General features: G+C 56.4%; 5 protein-coding genes across 5 annotated transcripts; 1 reads left to right on the top strand and 4 right to left on the bottom strand.

Annotated features, from left to right (window-relative positions):
* Nucleotides 1-14: 14 nt before the first annotated feature.
* SPRG_16385 (hypothetical protein) lies at nucleotides 15-302 on the bottom strand (the record flags this gene model as incomplete). The annotated part of the gene is made up of 1 exon (XM_012355684.1): nucleotides 15-302. A coding segment is annotated over one exon (288 nt), but the record flags the coding sequence as incomplete, so codon positions are not given.
* A 798-nt stretch (nucleotides 303-1,100) lies between these two features.
* SPRG_16384 (CMGC/RCK protein kinase) lies at nucleotides 1,101-2,724 on the top strand (the record flags this gene model as incomplete). Its single annotated transcript, XM_012355683.1, has 7 exons — nucleotides 1,101-1,326; nucleotides 1,383-1,907; nucleotides 1,980-2,148; nucleotides 2,214-2,277; nucleotides 2,323-2,430; nucleotides 2,477-2,657; nucleotides 2,693-2,724. The coding sequence occupies 7 exons, from the start codon at nucleotides 1,101-1,103 to the stop codon at nucleotides 2,722-2,724; spliced, it is 1,305 nt and encodes a 434-aa protein (XP_012211073.1).
* Nucleotides 2,725-3,975: 1,251 nt separating this feature from the next.
* Nucleotides 3,976-4,691, bottom strand: SPRG_16383 (hypothetical protein; the record flags this gene model as incomplete). Its single annotated transcript, XM_012355682.1, has 2 exons — nucleotides 3,976-4,028; nucleotides 4,157-4,691. 2 exons carry the CDS (start codon nucleotides 4,689-4,691, stop codon nucleotides 3,976-3,978), a joined length of 588 nt encoding a protein of 195 aa, XP_012211072.1.
* A 1,499-nt stretch (nucleotides 4,692-6,190) lies between these two features.
* On the bottom strand, nucleotides 6,191-7,335 carry SPRG_16382 (TKL protein kinase; the record flags this gene model as incomplete). The annotated part of the gene is made up of 4 exons (XM_012355681.1): nucleotides 6,191-6,322; nucleotides 6,369-7,023; nucleotides 7,074-7,234; nucleotides 7,291-7,335. 4 exons carry the CDS (start codon nucleotides 7,333-7,335, stop codon nucleotides 6,191-6,193), a joined length of 993 nt encoding a protein of 330 aa, XP_012211071.1.
* A 2,512-nt stretch (nucleotides 7,336-9,847) lies between these two features.
* Nucleotides 9,848-10,628, bottom strand: SPRG_16381 (serine/threonine protein kinase; the record flags this gene model as incomplete). Its single annotated transcript, XM_012355680.1, has 2 exons — nucleotides 9,848-10,445; nucleotides 10,495-10,628. The coding sequence occupies 2 exons, from the start codon at nucleotides 10,626-10,628 to the stop codon at nucleotides 9,848-9,850; spliced, it is 732 nt and encodes a 243-aa protein (XP_012211070.1).
* Between the last annotated feature and the right edge of the window lie 3,752 nt (nucleotides 10,629-14,380).

Genomic DNA, 14,380 nt, shown 5'->3' with positions numbered 1-14,380 from the left:
CCGAGCTCGTCGACGTCGTACTGCGCCCGCGGCGGCCGGATGATGAGATTCACCAAGCTCTCGTAGCCATGGCGCAGCAGCGACCAGTACCCGAGCTGATCGGTCGCGTCCTCGACCGCCTCTTGACCACGCTCGATGCCACCTTGCGTCGTCGGAAGGTCGGTCAGCGAACGGCGCTGCGACGCCGGGCGGTCGCGCGCTGGCGGCTCGGTCGTCGGGACAGGCGACATCTGCGGCGTGGACTCGGCGCGCCTCCGCGCGGACGACGCTCGGCGCCGGGCGTTGCTGCTGCTGTTGCCCATGCTCCTCGGCCTGAAGCTCTTGCGTCGATGTTTCGACGACGCGCTGATTGGGGCAGCAAACGGCGTTCTCGTCTCTGATTCGCTAGAAGGTTTGGAACCACCTGCGATTGGCTGAAATCGGACCGACTGCCGGAGGGGGATGCGTCACAGAGCCGACGTTCGACGCATGGTGTCGAAGCGGCTTCCACCCGCCCACCTCGCCAACTAGCCCTCACGTTCACCTGTCTATAATGTACATTGGCCGTATGATATCTCATTTGACAACACATATGCGGTGCAGGTGGTGAATGCTCGGTGAAGATCGTTAGTTAGTACATACGATACACTAACTACACACAAAATGTGCGCATAAACTTTCCACTGGGCTTTCCATGTCGGCGACCCACACGACATCGTCGACTCCAGCGTCTTATAGCATTGCCCGATGACCTTGAACGAGTACTAGCAGGTGTCCCCAACTAGCGGCTGCGTGACTCTAGTCGAAATTTGATAACCTGCAACACGTAGACATCGATCGACTAGAAGATGTCAAAGGTGACATGCCAGTGAGCTTGATGGTTGTCGAGTCGTCTAGATCAACTACACGCGACATCATTTACCATGTATATCAGGTAGTACGCACAGCGGTGACTGGCGCGGTGGCAGTATCGAGAACGAGCTTGGAATCTGTTGCCGTTCGTAGTCGACTAACTTTTAGACTAGAAGTCATCGCAAGTATTTTAAGCCGAGGCGGTTGCAGCTCTCGCGTGGAGCCCGCCAGAAATAGGTCGGCCGACTATCCGACCGACGTCGTCGGCGATGCGCAAGTACCGGCTCGTGTCCAAGAAGGGCGAGGGCACGTTCTCCGAGGTGCTCAAGGCGCAGAACGTCAAGGACTCCAAGTACCATGCGATCAAGTGCATGAAGAACCACTTCGAGTCGATTGACCAAGTGAACAATCTCCGAGAGATCCAGGCGCTACGGCGTCTCTCGCCGCACCCGCACATTATCAAGCTCGAAGAAGTCTTGTACGACCAACCGTCTGGTAGGCCAACCAGATCTGATTGGCATTCTCACCGCCTCCTTGCCATGGTCGATTAGGACGCCTCGCGCTCGTGTTTGAGCTCATGGACGCCAACCTCTACGAAATGATCCGGGGTCGACGAACGTACCTCAACCCGGAGCTCATTCGGTCGCTCATGTACCAGCTCGTCAAGTCGCTGGACCACATGCACAACAAGGGCATCTTCCATCGCGACATCAAGCCCGAAAACATCCTCGTCGAGAACAACGAGTTTCTCAAGCTCGCCGACTTTGGCAGCTGCCGCGGTATTTACTCCAAGCAGCCGTACACCGAGTACATTTCGACGCGCTGGTACCGTGCGCCCGAGTGCCTCCTCACGGACGGGTACTACGGTCCCGAAATGGACCTCTGGGGCGTCGGATGTGTCTTTTTTGAAATCACGAGTTTGTACCCGCTCTTCCCGGGCTCCAACGAACTCGACCAGATCAACCGCATCCACAAGATCCTCGGCACACCGCTGCCAGACGTGCTCGACGTCTTTCGACGCAAGGGTGCGGCCCACATTGACTTTAACTTTGCTCACGACGACGGCACGAGCATCGGTACATTTTTGTATTTTTGCATTTTTGTATTTTGCATGTTTCAATCTATCAACTGACGTGGCAACGTTGTAGCCAAGCTCATTCCACACGCGTCGCCGGAAGCGGTCGACCTCATGTGCAAGATGCTGGTGTACGACCCGAGCAAGCGCACGAACGCGCGCGAAGCACTTCGGCACGAGTATTTTCGGGACATGCGCGAAATTGAAGAAGCCGCGCTCGCGGCGGCCCAAGACCAGCTCCCGTACGTCTACATGTTTTCTGTATACAGACAATATTGCCCATCGACCTGAAAACATACGATCGTAGGAAGCAAGCGAGTGTCTCGGCGGCCAATCCGCCGCCTGCCAAACACCGCGCCAAAGGCGTCAAGGTAGTCCAACGGAATTCTTCAGAACGCCAACAAGAATGCAATTAGGACGACGTCGAGAAGGTGCGGCCACTGCCGATGCTGGCAAAACCGCACGAAGAGAATGAATATTCGATGGATGGGGGTGCGTCGGAGAAGGAGTCGACGGCGTACGAGGTGGCATTTGTGTCAACCTTGCGCAGGAGGACGCAATGTGAAGTAGATCAATGAACTGCCGCCCATCAATGCCTCGCTTCCAAACGCTGGAAAAGGCGCCAAGGGCGTCGTCTTGCCGGACGCGAGCAAGAAGAAGAATATTTACCGATCGACCAACGTGGCCGAGACGACCAAGGCCCGAAAACCCGCGCCCCAGGCAGCGGTCAACAACCTGGCCAACGCCGGCGGTAGCATCGCTTCGTACAAAGTGTCGTCGATAAAGGCAGCCAACAACCCGAGCTCCAAGGCACATAAGAATCCGACCAAATCCATAGGAGGTACGACGATTACGCTGTCGACAAACGTTTGGGTAGGGACAAAGGCTGAATGATTGCGTAGCCGCGCCGAGTGGAGCGGCCAAGTCGCGACGTAAATAAGACACTCGTTCCTAGTGGGTAGGTTCTCGTAGAATAGGTCCGGTCATAACCGCTCGAATACACGCTCTCTCAAACCGCGTTGCGATGGACGCTGTGGCAGCACCGCAGTTGTCTTTTGGGGCGTTCTGAGTGCTAGTATCGAGCTCATGCAGCTTCAAAGCGAGCCGCTCGACACGGCAAGCCTATGTCTGTAGGGAATGTCAGGCAGCATCCCTTCGACCATTAAACTGTTCTGTTAGAACTGTCAACTTGAAGGTTTTGCAAGCAATACCAACTTTATATATACGTGTTTCGCGTTATCTTTGTTTTCTTGCAATGACTTCGCATACATAGAGACTAGCAATATCCTTCGTCTTGATTCGCTCGCCGGGCCATGGCATCGGGATCTTCTGTCTCGTTGCGACCGCGGGTGAGGCCCGTGACGTGTACGGCAATATGACACAATATATTGCATAGTATCCCTCCGATGCCACTTGGCACCGTCCTCGCGGTGTCTTGAAATGTTAAAAGTGTGGCACTGAGTGACTCGCGACCCCAGTTGACTCGACAGTGCACCTCTAATTAAATATCTGGTTTCTGATTGGTGGATATCATGTCAATCATCGCTTTGATTGGTCCATCAATCGAGCCGAATCATAGTTCAAAATCAATATGACACGTTGCCGTGGACGTAGCTCGCGGCAGAGAGCTCTCATGTCGACATGGTCGAGTATTGTCTTGTCTCTATTAGAGCCTCTGATTGGCTGGAATGCCGTTTAAATGTTTGGCATTTGTGTCTCTCGTGACGATGGTGTCATCATGGGGAAGACGCCTTGAGCAGGACGCGCAATAGGTCGGCGCGTGAGAAGGATTGACTACACTTCGCGCCAACAATACCATTTAGCAGTAGTATTCCCTTGTTGGGAGCCTGGCACAAAACGTGATGACTCTTCAGAGATTTCCCTTGCGATTCGTGGTCGATTAATGTGCAAATCGCCTAATGCACAAAGAGCAGATGGTCCACAGGGGTTTGGCGGGTTTTGATTGGCCAGAAAGAAGGTGTGTGGAATGCGCCAACATCTGCCCCAACGGGGTTTGGAGGGTTTGGGGTACTCATACTCATCAAAACGAGGGGGTTTTGGGGGGTGTTCTACTGATCCCGGCATGTAGCATGCAAACGCCTCCGAGTCCGGACCATCTGTGCTTTGTGCATTTAGGCCAAGCCATTAATGTGCGAGGCAGAATATCCGAAGCATAAGATTAAAATCGCATCTATTACATTTTGTCTCGTGCTTTTTCTGGATCACTCCGTCGCGGTATCATTGACGAACGCTTGCAAAAGTTGGCGACATCGGACGCCGTCGGGCGCAAACTCGGGTCCATGTGCAAGCAGCGGTCGACCAGTGTGCGGTACCAGTCTTCGCAGTCGTCGCCTAGCGTTGGACGCAGACCGCCGTCGACAACGGCCGTCGTTATAGCGACTCGATCGTCCAAACCGTAGTCTTCAAATGGCAGCGAAAACGTGTCGAGCTCGGTCATGAGGACGCCAAAGGCGTACATGTCGGACGCAAACGACGGTGGCGAGTCGCCTGCAAGCACCTCGGGGGCCACCCACTCTAGACGCGCTTGGTCGAGGCCAACGATGCCGGGGACGTCGACTTGAACAAACTCCGTGGAGCTCCAAATCACGTCGTAGCTCGAGAGGTGGCCATGGACGATGCCGTGCGTGTGGAGGTCCACGAGGGCGTTGGCCACGGTGTAGAGAATCATGACCTTCAGTGTTGGATCGGCTGGCCACGTCGCACGCACGGACGTATCCTCGAGCACACACCGGAGACTTTTGCTCACCAAAAACTCGACAAGCATGCTCTTGGGCGCTGCAGTGGCCACGACCGTCACGAGAAACGGCGACGTGCATCTACGCACACAAGGCGCTGCGGCCTCCAGTGTCGACGGAAGGTAGCATGTACCTCGCAATGGCTTCGAGATCGTCGTCGTCGCCCACGTGACGGTGCGTGACGACCCGGCCGTGCAACTCGAACGGAACGCCAGGCTCGGGCAAATCGGTGCCGGGCACCTAGTACAAATGTTGTCCATCGGTTGCATCCTTGTTGCACTACCTCAAACACGGGCTGGGCCGACGCTGCGTACTTTGCGCGGGCGAGGGCGGCGTTGCCAATGCAGCCGCCAGCTACCCACGGTAAAAACTCACCCTAGTGACGATACCACCATCATCACTCTATGCTTGGGCTCGCAACGCATCCACGGACCAGTGTCTGAGACGCTCTTGTCCGGCGCGCGTCGTTCTTGTTGCGGCCCGTCCAGAAGTGTTGAGGCAGATACAACCGCAGCGGCACCTGCGATGGCGCGGCAGAGGTTGTCGAGTGGGTCAGCCAGCGCTGAATAGCGTGCGGAATCGCACGTCCCTTGGTGGTAGCCTAGTACAACGCGCCTCAAATGTTGTTGCTACCCATACACATGTCGTACGGAACGAGTTTTGAGCGCGACCTTCAAGCGCGAGCTCATCGTTTTAACTTCGTTCGTGCTCGGTTGCGGACACGAGCATTCGGGGCAGACGGTGTCTACGAGAACCATGGCCGCCTTGCAACAGGTAGTGCACGTTCGCGCCCAGTTGACCACGTGGCCGCGATGATGCAGCCGCATCAAGCAGCGCAGCACCGCCACCACGCGGTTGTGTGTCGAGGCCTGATACCCACACGAACAGTCAGCCTCGACCGGGTGCCAGCTACTGCAGGCGACGCAAAAAAGCTCAGGCGCGTTTGCATCCTACAACCCCCTTGGCATGCCACGCTTCCCATGGCTCGCAAGGTACCCGATGCGCCGCGAGCAAGAGCATGGGCACAAAGCGGTGCACTTCGTCTTTCTTATCGGCCTGTTGCGCCGTCTCGAGTGGTGAGTATCCGCCCTAAAGATCGAGTGGCCTCCATCAGCGAATAGCGATGAAACACATGGACACCGTCGTAGGAATGCTGACGTCGGCCCCCGTCGCGAGAAGCTGCTTGATGCACGATTCGCTCGCCGCATTCACTGCGCACGCCAATGGCGTCTTGCCCTCCTACGCACTCGTGGTGTGCGCCGCTTTCGTAGAGAGACGCGTACATGGTCTTGTATGTCAGCGTCGGCCCCCGCATCGAGGAAAAGGCGAAGCATATCTACGTTGCCTCGTGCCGCAGCTTCGTGCAGCGGTGCTTGACCGCCCTACCGCACACGGTAACTGTGGCCCGTCATGAACGTCATGTACGATCAAGGCGTTGACGTCGGCACCGCGATCCAGGAGGAGCCGCACAGTCGCAATCGCACCCGCGTTGGTCGCCGCCACCAAGAGCGACATGTCACCCTACACACTACGTTTGGTGGACGTCGGTCGTCGGGCTGGATACCGGAAGCGCAGTGCCATGCGAGAGGCCGTCGCGGAGGAGCGGCACCACCACGTCGACGTTATCACTTGCCACCGCACGCAGGAACATTGTTGGCGCCTACTCCAAACGCAGTTAGCAGCCACCGATACGACAAGCTGCGTACATCCGTGCCCGCTGTCGGAGCAGCCGCCACCTCGTTTTGAAGTATCTCTACGATCTGATCGACTGTCGGGCGCGCCTTCGGATCGCCACGCAGACACATGTCTGTGAGCGTGCGCAGCCACCCCTCGCACTCGGTTGGCAGCGTCGGGCGAAGCGAGCCGTCGATGACACCGCGGTTAAACGCAATCGGGTCTTGGACGTCCTGGTCAAAGTACGGCAGTTGGCCCGTGGCGAGCTCTGTGAGGAGGACGCCAAACGCGTAAATGTCGGCGGCAAGACCATATGAGGTGCCATTGGCGCGAAGGATCTCGGGCGCCATCCAGTACCGGGTACCGGGCGCTTCCGTCATCTCGGTGGCCACAATACGCGCCAGTCCGAGGTCGCCGAGCTTGATCTCGTCGCTCGAGCTCAGCAGGACGTTCTCGCTCTTGATGTCGCGGTGCGCCATCTTTCTCAAATGGAGATCCTTCAAAGCGTTGGCGACGACCCACGCCACGTGGAGGTTGGTCACGCGCGCCGACGTGCGTTGGTGCAACCGGTTCTTGTCGAGGAACGAACGAAGGCTGCCGCCGTCCATGTGCTCAAACAGAAGCGTTGGCGCCGCCGAGTCGTGGTTCGCGATCGCGACAAGCCGCACGAGGTACGGCGACGGGCACCTGCGACCACACGTGAGAAAAATTGCTTTGAATGCTTTAAGCAGCCGTACGCCAGGAGTGCGTCGACTTCGGCTTTGATCGACGAAATGTGGTTGGCGCTTCGAACCCTCTTGACCGCAACCTTTTGGCCCTCGTACGAACCGAGGTAGACGACACCGAACCCACCCCGGCCAAGCTCCGTCGTCGTCACGTCATAGTCCTTGTCCGAAATCTAGACCCATCACCGTTGGCATATTGCTACAAGGGAGAGAGAGAGATGGCGCCTACCCCATGCACCGCCGCGTGCACGGTATGAAAGATCTTTTTGGCCATCGAGGCATAGCCGCGCTCAACCGCAATCGCCAGTGGCGTCTTGTTCGAGTATTTTTCAAAACACCGAGGCTCTATCCCAAAACACATAAACATTTTCCAAAACACATAAATGCTAGGAAATGCTAGGATGTGATTGGCCGTCACCTCTAGTTTAACCGGACAGTGGATTATGATTACGCATCAAAAAGGACCCGATGCCATCCCCGCAGCGCGGGGATGCTTATACCTCCGGGGGAAAGGTGGTGTTGGTAGCAGGGATTGGTGTGGTTATCCGTGGGGGTGTTGGGGTGAGAGGGAGAGAGGCAGGGTATTAAGGCTGGTGAGCAATAGGGTTTTTTTGGGTAGAGAGGGATATGTGCTTAGGAAAACATTTATGTGTTTTGGGAGAAAGTCTCGGTGCTCAGAACGGGACTCCGTCTTGTTCTCCTACAAATCCAGCCTGGGTTGGTTGCTGGAAGCAACATCGTCGTTGTACGTGGTTGGGTGTCGCGAGGCGGACGCGTGGCTTGGCGAGAAGCAGGTCGAGCATCGCTTCGTTGTTTGCAAGGACGGCCATATGCACCAGCGAGCACCCGACCTGGTACATGATAAGTGCGTCGTCGTTTCGCTGCTCGCGGGCGTATGTACCTCATCGTAGACGTTGCAGCTGTACGGCTCTTGGAGAAGCGCCGCAAAGCCCGGCACATCATGGCGGTCTATCGCCAGCATCAACTCCCGCCGCTAGTGGACCATTCATCATTAAAAGCGATCGCTTCCAAAGGAGACGTGTACGTGGTTCTCGACGGGTTGGAACGCCTCGAGCACGGCATTGTTCTGCAGGTTTGTCGCCAAGTCGACTGCACGAACAAGCATCTACATCCGAGAGCCTCTCGCACACGCGACACGAGGCAGCAGTGTAAACTGTACCGTCGTGTCTCTTTCGTCAAAGTCAAAACCGGCCTGCAGCAGGGTTCGGACAACGTCCCCGTTGCCAGAGCTCACCGCGAGGTGCATCAATGTCAAGCCACTCTACGACCATTGGCGCATTGCGACATGTGTCATAAAGACAGCGTCTACCTCATAGCGCTCGTTACGATCAATGTGGGGCGACGTGAGGAGCAGCGCGGCAACGTCCGCATGCCCGCCGACAACCGCTGTCGCGAGCGGCGAAAATCCATTCTACACAGCGTCATGCCGCTTTCTTCTTTGACTTTCATCGTACGTGTTTGGCATTGACGTCGGTCGTATTCGCGAGAAGCAGCAGAATGATGTCGGCGAGACCCCGCTCGCAGGCGCAGTAGAGCACACTCTGTCCGTTCTATACCATATTACATCGATTTGATCGCTGCCCCAGATATGACAAAAGAGCAGTGGGAGTACTACCACGAGGACGTTGGCGTTGGCCCTTTCGGTCAAAAGAAGTGCCGCCACTTTGGTTTGTTCACGCATCATCGCTGCGAAGAGAGGTGTCTCGCCCGCCTACGCGACACATCGTTAGCGGTGTGCCGGTGACGTCGAAAGCACCTTGTTGCGCTCGTTGATTCGCGCGTTGTGCTGAAGAAGAAGCGTCGCCATGGCCATGTCGCCGAGCATCGCCGTGTAGTGCAACGGCCGATCGAGCTCCTATGATGTCAACGACGAAGCTGCGTTTTTCCGTTCGCCTTGTCAGCAAAAAGTACGTCGTCGGCCGCTTCGAGGTCGGCGCCAGCGCACACGAGCGCGAAAACGTTTGCCGGAAACTTGCTCAACAACGCATAGTGCAACGGCGTACGTTGTTTCTACACCAAATTGTACGAGACCATGGCACGGAGCTGCCGTACGATATCGCGCGGATTGAGGTGGACGTTGGGGACGCGGAGGAGCTTTTGAAGCACCGCGACCGAGCTGTGTCGAGCTGCTTCGTGTAGTGGCGTCAAGCCGTTCTAACAGCACGTCTCGATGGAGAGGGATGACGAGGAGGATGACGCGTGTACCGTCGCCGCCAGGTTGACGTTCGCATTGGATGCCAGTAGCACATCCACCATCTCACAGTGGCCACGGGACACGGCGAACGAGAGTCCAGTTTCGCGCGACTGGCAATATGTAGTTAGCATCCAAAGCGATCACGGTGTCGCACCTCATACGAGCTATCGGGGTGGACCCCACTTGCGAGGAAGGCGCGAACCGCGTCGACGTCGCCGACGTGCACGGCATGTAGGAACTGTGCCTCCTTCTACACAAGAAGCGATCACGTTTCGCCACCAATGTCGTTGAAGAGAGACGTACGCTGAGACGCTCTTCGGTCTGCGAAGTGCGCTATCGACGATACTGTGACGCCCCCAAGTGGTGCAGAAACGCATACCGCTGGGATGATTGGGGGCTCGTTGCTGCTCGTCGTCGTCTCGGACACTTCTCGCTGTGGCACAACGATGGGCTCGATCGCTTGGAGGCCCGCCTAGTTGCCAGCGGTGCGATGAGGCGATTACCATTAACGCAACGATGCACCGCTCGGGCTTTCTCAAAGATCGGCATCGATGCAATGAGGTATCGTTGTCTACAGAGCACATGACAAGTTACGCATTGCAAAACATACGAGACCGTACGACTGCAACTTGGGCAGGAAGATGTCGACGAGCTCGGCCGCCGTCGGGCGACATTTAGGCTCGACCGTCGTGCATTTCGCTGCGAGGGCTTGGACCCACTCGGTGCTTGCATCGGTAGGGTTAGGGTAAAGCGTCTGGAGAAGGATCCCGAACGAGTAAATGTCGGCGGGTGTGCCGTAGCGGCTTCCGGACATGAGGACTTCGGGCGCTCGCCACTTGCTCGTGCCAGCACCCGTCGTCATGCACGTCGTTTCTTCCTTGGCGATGCCAACGTCACCCACCTTGATGTAGTACTTGGACGAGAGGAGGATGTTGTCGGGCTTGATGTCGCGATGGACAACGTTCTTGGCGTGGAGGTCGTTCAAAGCGTTGGCGACGACCCAGAGAATCTCAATAGGCGTGTACGCCAGAGGTACAGACTCGTCGTTGGCCAGCTTCTCGAGGTACGAGGTAAGGTTGCCGCCGTCCATGTACTCGAAAAAGAGCTGTGGCGCGTCCGACTTGGCGTCGGCGGTGGCAAGCAGCCGCACAAGGTACGGCGACGGATTGCTATCCACGTTCAGCGTGATGCGAGCTCAAGTCGCAGCAGGTGTCTCACTTTGTGAGGATCTCAATCTCCTCTTGGAGGGTCTTGGCGGCCTCGCTATCCGAGTTCACGACTGTCTTGACCGCCACGTCATGACCGAAGAGTTGATCTTTGAAGACGATGCCGTAGCTGCCGCGGCCGAGCATTTGCAGCTTTGCCGTCAGACGTGCGGGCACCTAATACTTTATGTGGGCAACGGGCAACGTATGTTGTTATCGTACCTGGGTAGCGATCGCAGCGTGCGTGGCGAGCAACTCACGAACGAGCGACTGATGTCCCAACTTGATCGCAATTGCTACCGGGGATTCACCAAACTACACAAGAGACGAGTGTTTGATTCGGTGTTTCGAGGGGTTTCCAGACCTCGTTGCAGCCGTAGAGCTCCACCAACGGGCACTTTAGGAGCTCCGACACAAGCGCGTCGTGCCGACCGAGGAGTGCCAGATGGAGCAACGTATTCTCATGCTATTATAGCTGACACATCAGCAAGGGGGTGGTTGTGCTGATGTACCTCGTCGGTCTCGTTGACGCTGAGACCTTCGGCAAGCAGCGCTTGGACGGTGTCGACGTCGCCGTGGCGGGCTGCATGCAACAGCTCCATTTTCTGCGTCGTATACTCGAGTTAGCTGGTCATGGCCGCTGCCGTGATGGAGAGTACCTTGACGCGCACTTCGTAGAGGACAGAGAGAACCTCTGCATGCCCCTTGTTTTGAGCAAACGTCACGGCGGTCTTTCCATCCTGCACGTACGATAAGTGCTGCGACAATTGGCCTCCAGATGTATGTACAAAGGTCCGCGCGTCGAGCTTGGCTCTCGCATACGCTAGCTGGCGCACAATGTGTGCGAGGCCACAGTGAGCAGCTGTGTGCAGTGCTGTGATGCCCAACTATCCAATCTCAATTGAGGTCGAGCAGTGAACCAAGTCAAACCGAGGTCGTTGCGTTCACGTCGGCTCCGGCGTGGAGCAGGAAGGCTACAATCTCCGAGTGGTCAAACCTCACTGCCGCGTGCAGGCACGGGGTCTACACCATCGGTCAGCTTTGTCTCGGTTTAACATAGTATAATCGAACCGCTGCAGGGTGGCGGATGTCGGCGCCGGCGTCGAGCAAGGCTTTGATCGCGTCGATTCGTCCCGTCGCGCTGGCGACACACAACGGCGACGTGCCCGACTGTTAATAGTATCAATGGACCAACGTATCAAGACGCAGTCGTGTACCGGTGACGTCGCATTCGGATCCGCCTTATTGCGCACAAGAAAACGGATCATGTCGGTGTGACCTTGCTTGGCGGCATGGAACACGACCCCATTTCCATCCTGTCGTGTACTCTGCTCAACCGCGCCATCGCCGGCAACGATATACCTTGTCGACACTTGAAACGGTGGCGCCGGCTGCAAGCAGTCGCGAGGCAATGGACACATACCCTCGGTTTGCGGCGAGCAAGAGGGGCGATACTTTGGTCTAAATCCATTCTGTCGGCATCGCTGTGTGCTCGACACGTACCACTTGATTGTCCACGTGCACATTTGCGCCCGCGGCAATGAGCTCCTCGACAACGTCTTCGTGGCCACCGCTGACTGCATAGCCGAGTGCCGTGTCAGTCTACGAACCCAGTGAAGCGGTCGGTGCACGCAGAATGTACCAGGTTGGGGTGGTTGACGTCGGCATCGTGGTCGAGAAGCAGACGCACGAGCTCGACAAGGCCACAATGCGCAGCCCCCATGAGCGGTGTCTGCCCACTCTAATGGCCAACATGAGCCAACGACGAGGTACGGGAGTCGAGAAGCGAACCCGTTGTTGCAAGTTGACCGAGGCACCCGCCTTGAGGAGCAGTGCAGCAATGTCGACGTGCCCTTCCGCCGCCGCGATACAGAGCACTGGGCTACCGACCTAGATCATTCCGTGTCAGCATGGATCGTTGGGGCGACGCTACAGGGTTGCAGCTGTCGGGATCGGCGCCATCTAGGAGGAGCGCGTCGACGGTTGCCGTGTCGCCACGAGTCACTGCGTCGACAAGACTCATGTTCTACGAGGTGAAGACGAGTGAGATGGCGGTGCATCGTCGCGCAAGCTGCACCTTGCGCTTGCTGAGCAAAAAATCGCAATGGCACGTGACGATCGCAATTCGGACGGACGACGTGACACGGAAAATGACAAGAAGAGGTGTAAATTGCATTAAAGAGACAAAAAGGGGTTTAAATCCTGGGTTTCTTCTACAGCGTTTGTTTTCTACCACATCTTCGTCGCGCGTGAGGGGGAACGTGGTGTTGACATTACCGCCGCCAAGTGCGAAGGAGGCGGGTTAGAAAAACCGCTTGCTGCCGAGCAGGAAAATCCTAAACTGGGAGCTTTTGGGCTCCGTCCGTTTGCGCCAGCTCCTTGCCCGATTGGTAGAAAATCTAGTTTCAAAGCTACGCTTTGAAACACCCCCTTTCCGATCGATGCGAAACTGGAAGGGATACCACCCGCAACCACCGACCGCACTCTCTACCGTGTGCAGCTACACTTCAAATTTTATTGAACGTTTGTGTGTCCAAGCCCACCAGGCGTAGAATAGTTCGTTGATGCCTGCGTTTGCTCAGTTTTGCACCCGATTTTGTCATTTTCCGTCACGTTTCCAGCCAGGCGTGAACTTCAACGTTGCTGGAAATGATGGGACGTGTCTACAGTGTACCGTACAATTGCAAACTACTAGTACGTAGTCTAATGTCATTTACGCATAGATGAGTCCAACACGAGTGGATTGTATGGCGAGAGCTCATGTCATGACGCACAAGTCTATATAAACGTATAGAGTCGGGCCACTCGTCCGTCATCTGACACTGTGGCGTCGGGCAGGTTCTTGTTGTACCTGTTGTTTGAAAGCGGTCGAGTAGATTTCACTTGTATTTACTTGACGCTGTTGTTTAGGACGACCTGAAGTCAGCGCGGCCCATGGTAACATCGATAAAGTATTTGGAGCAGCTCGACAAGGTCTGCTGCAATCGGCCGCAGGAGCGGGTCGGCGTCCACGCAGAGTCCGACGACGCATCAGCATAGGAAGCGCAAGCACGATTTGTCCGGTACTACTATCCTCGCCATACTAATCGTCAGGGGGCTCGATCTCGCCAAGCGTACTATAGTACAAAATCGACCGACGCCCGCAGCGCCATGCAAGTCCATCTCGGCACCATGATCCATCCACGCGCTCGAATGAGGCGCGCGATTGGGCATTCCTTGCCATCATGGTCACATATCTTTTGTAGGTGTGACAAGTGCCCGTACTCGCGCGATGAATGACCAAGCGATGGGCGACAAGCCCGACGTTGGCGCCGCGAGTTTGGTCGGCGCCGTTCTACATCGTGTGTTTTCCAAATGGTCTATCTTTGGTAGACGACGTGATACAGTATACAAAATAACAATAATTGGATTGGAGAAAGGAACCACCAACTACGCCTTGACGTAGCCCACGTCCTTTTCAAACTCGTGTGGCTCGTCCCCCGCGACAAACGACTGGCGCGTCTCGTTCGTCTCGAGCGCGAGCTTGGCCTTGAACTCGTTGTCAATGTTGGACATGTCGCCGTCGTTGTTGTCAAACATGCAAAACCACGTGAGGAGAAGCGTCAACAAGCAAATGCCTGCGAACGTGTACCACGTGCCAACGTAGCCAAAGCCGGGTGCCTTCACCCAGTGCGCAAAGCCGTACGAGCCAATGGCCGCGCCCGCCTTGCCCATGGCGGCCGAGAAGCCGTGGCACGAGCTCTTGATGGCGGTCGGGTACATCTCCGTGGGCATGACGAACGTCGACATGTTGGGGCCAAAGTTGGAGAAGAAGAGCGTTAGGCCAAAGAGGATGATGAAGAGCGCGCTCCGACCCTTGATCGAGTCCCACCAGATCGCCAACACGAAAAAGATGATGG

The sequence above is a fragment of the Saprolegnia parasitica genome, assembly GCF_000151545.1.
Source record: "Saprolegnia parasitica CBS 223.65 unplaced genomic scaffold supercont2.287, whole genome shotgun sequence".
Taxonomy (NCBI): Eukaryota; Oomycota; class Saprolegniomycetes; order Saprolegniales; family Saprolegniaceae; genus Saprolegnia; species Saprolegnia parasitica.
Note: the sequence above shows the minus strand (reverse complement) of the source record. Positions and strands in the feature narration are given on the sequence as shown.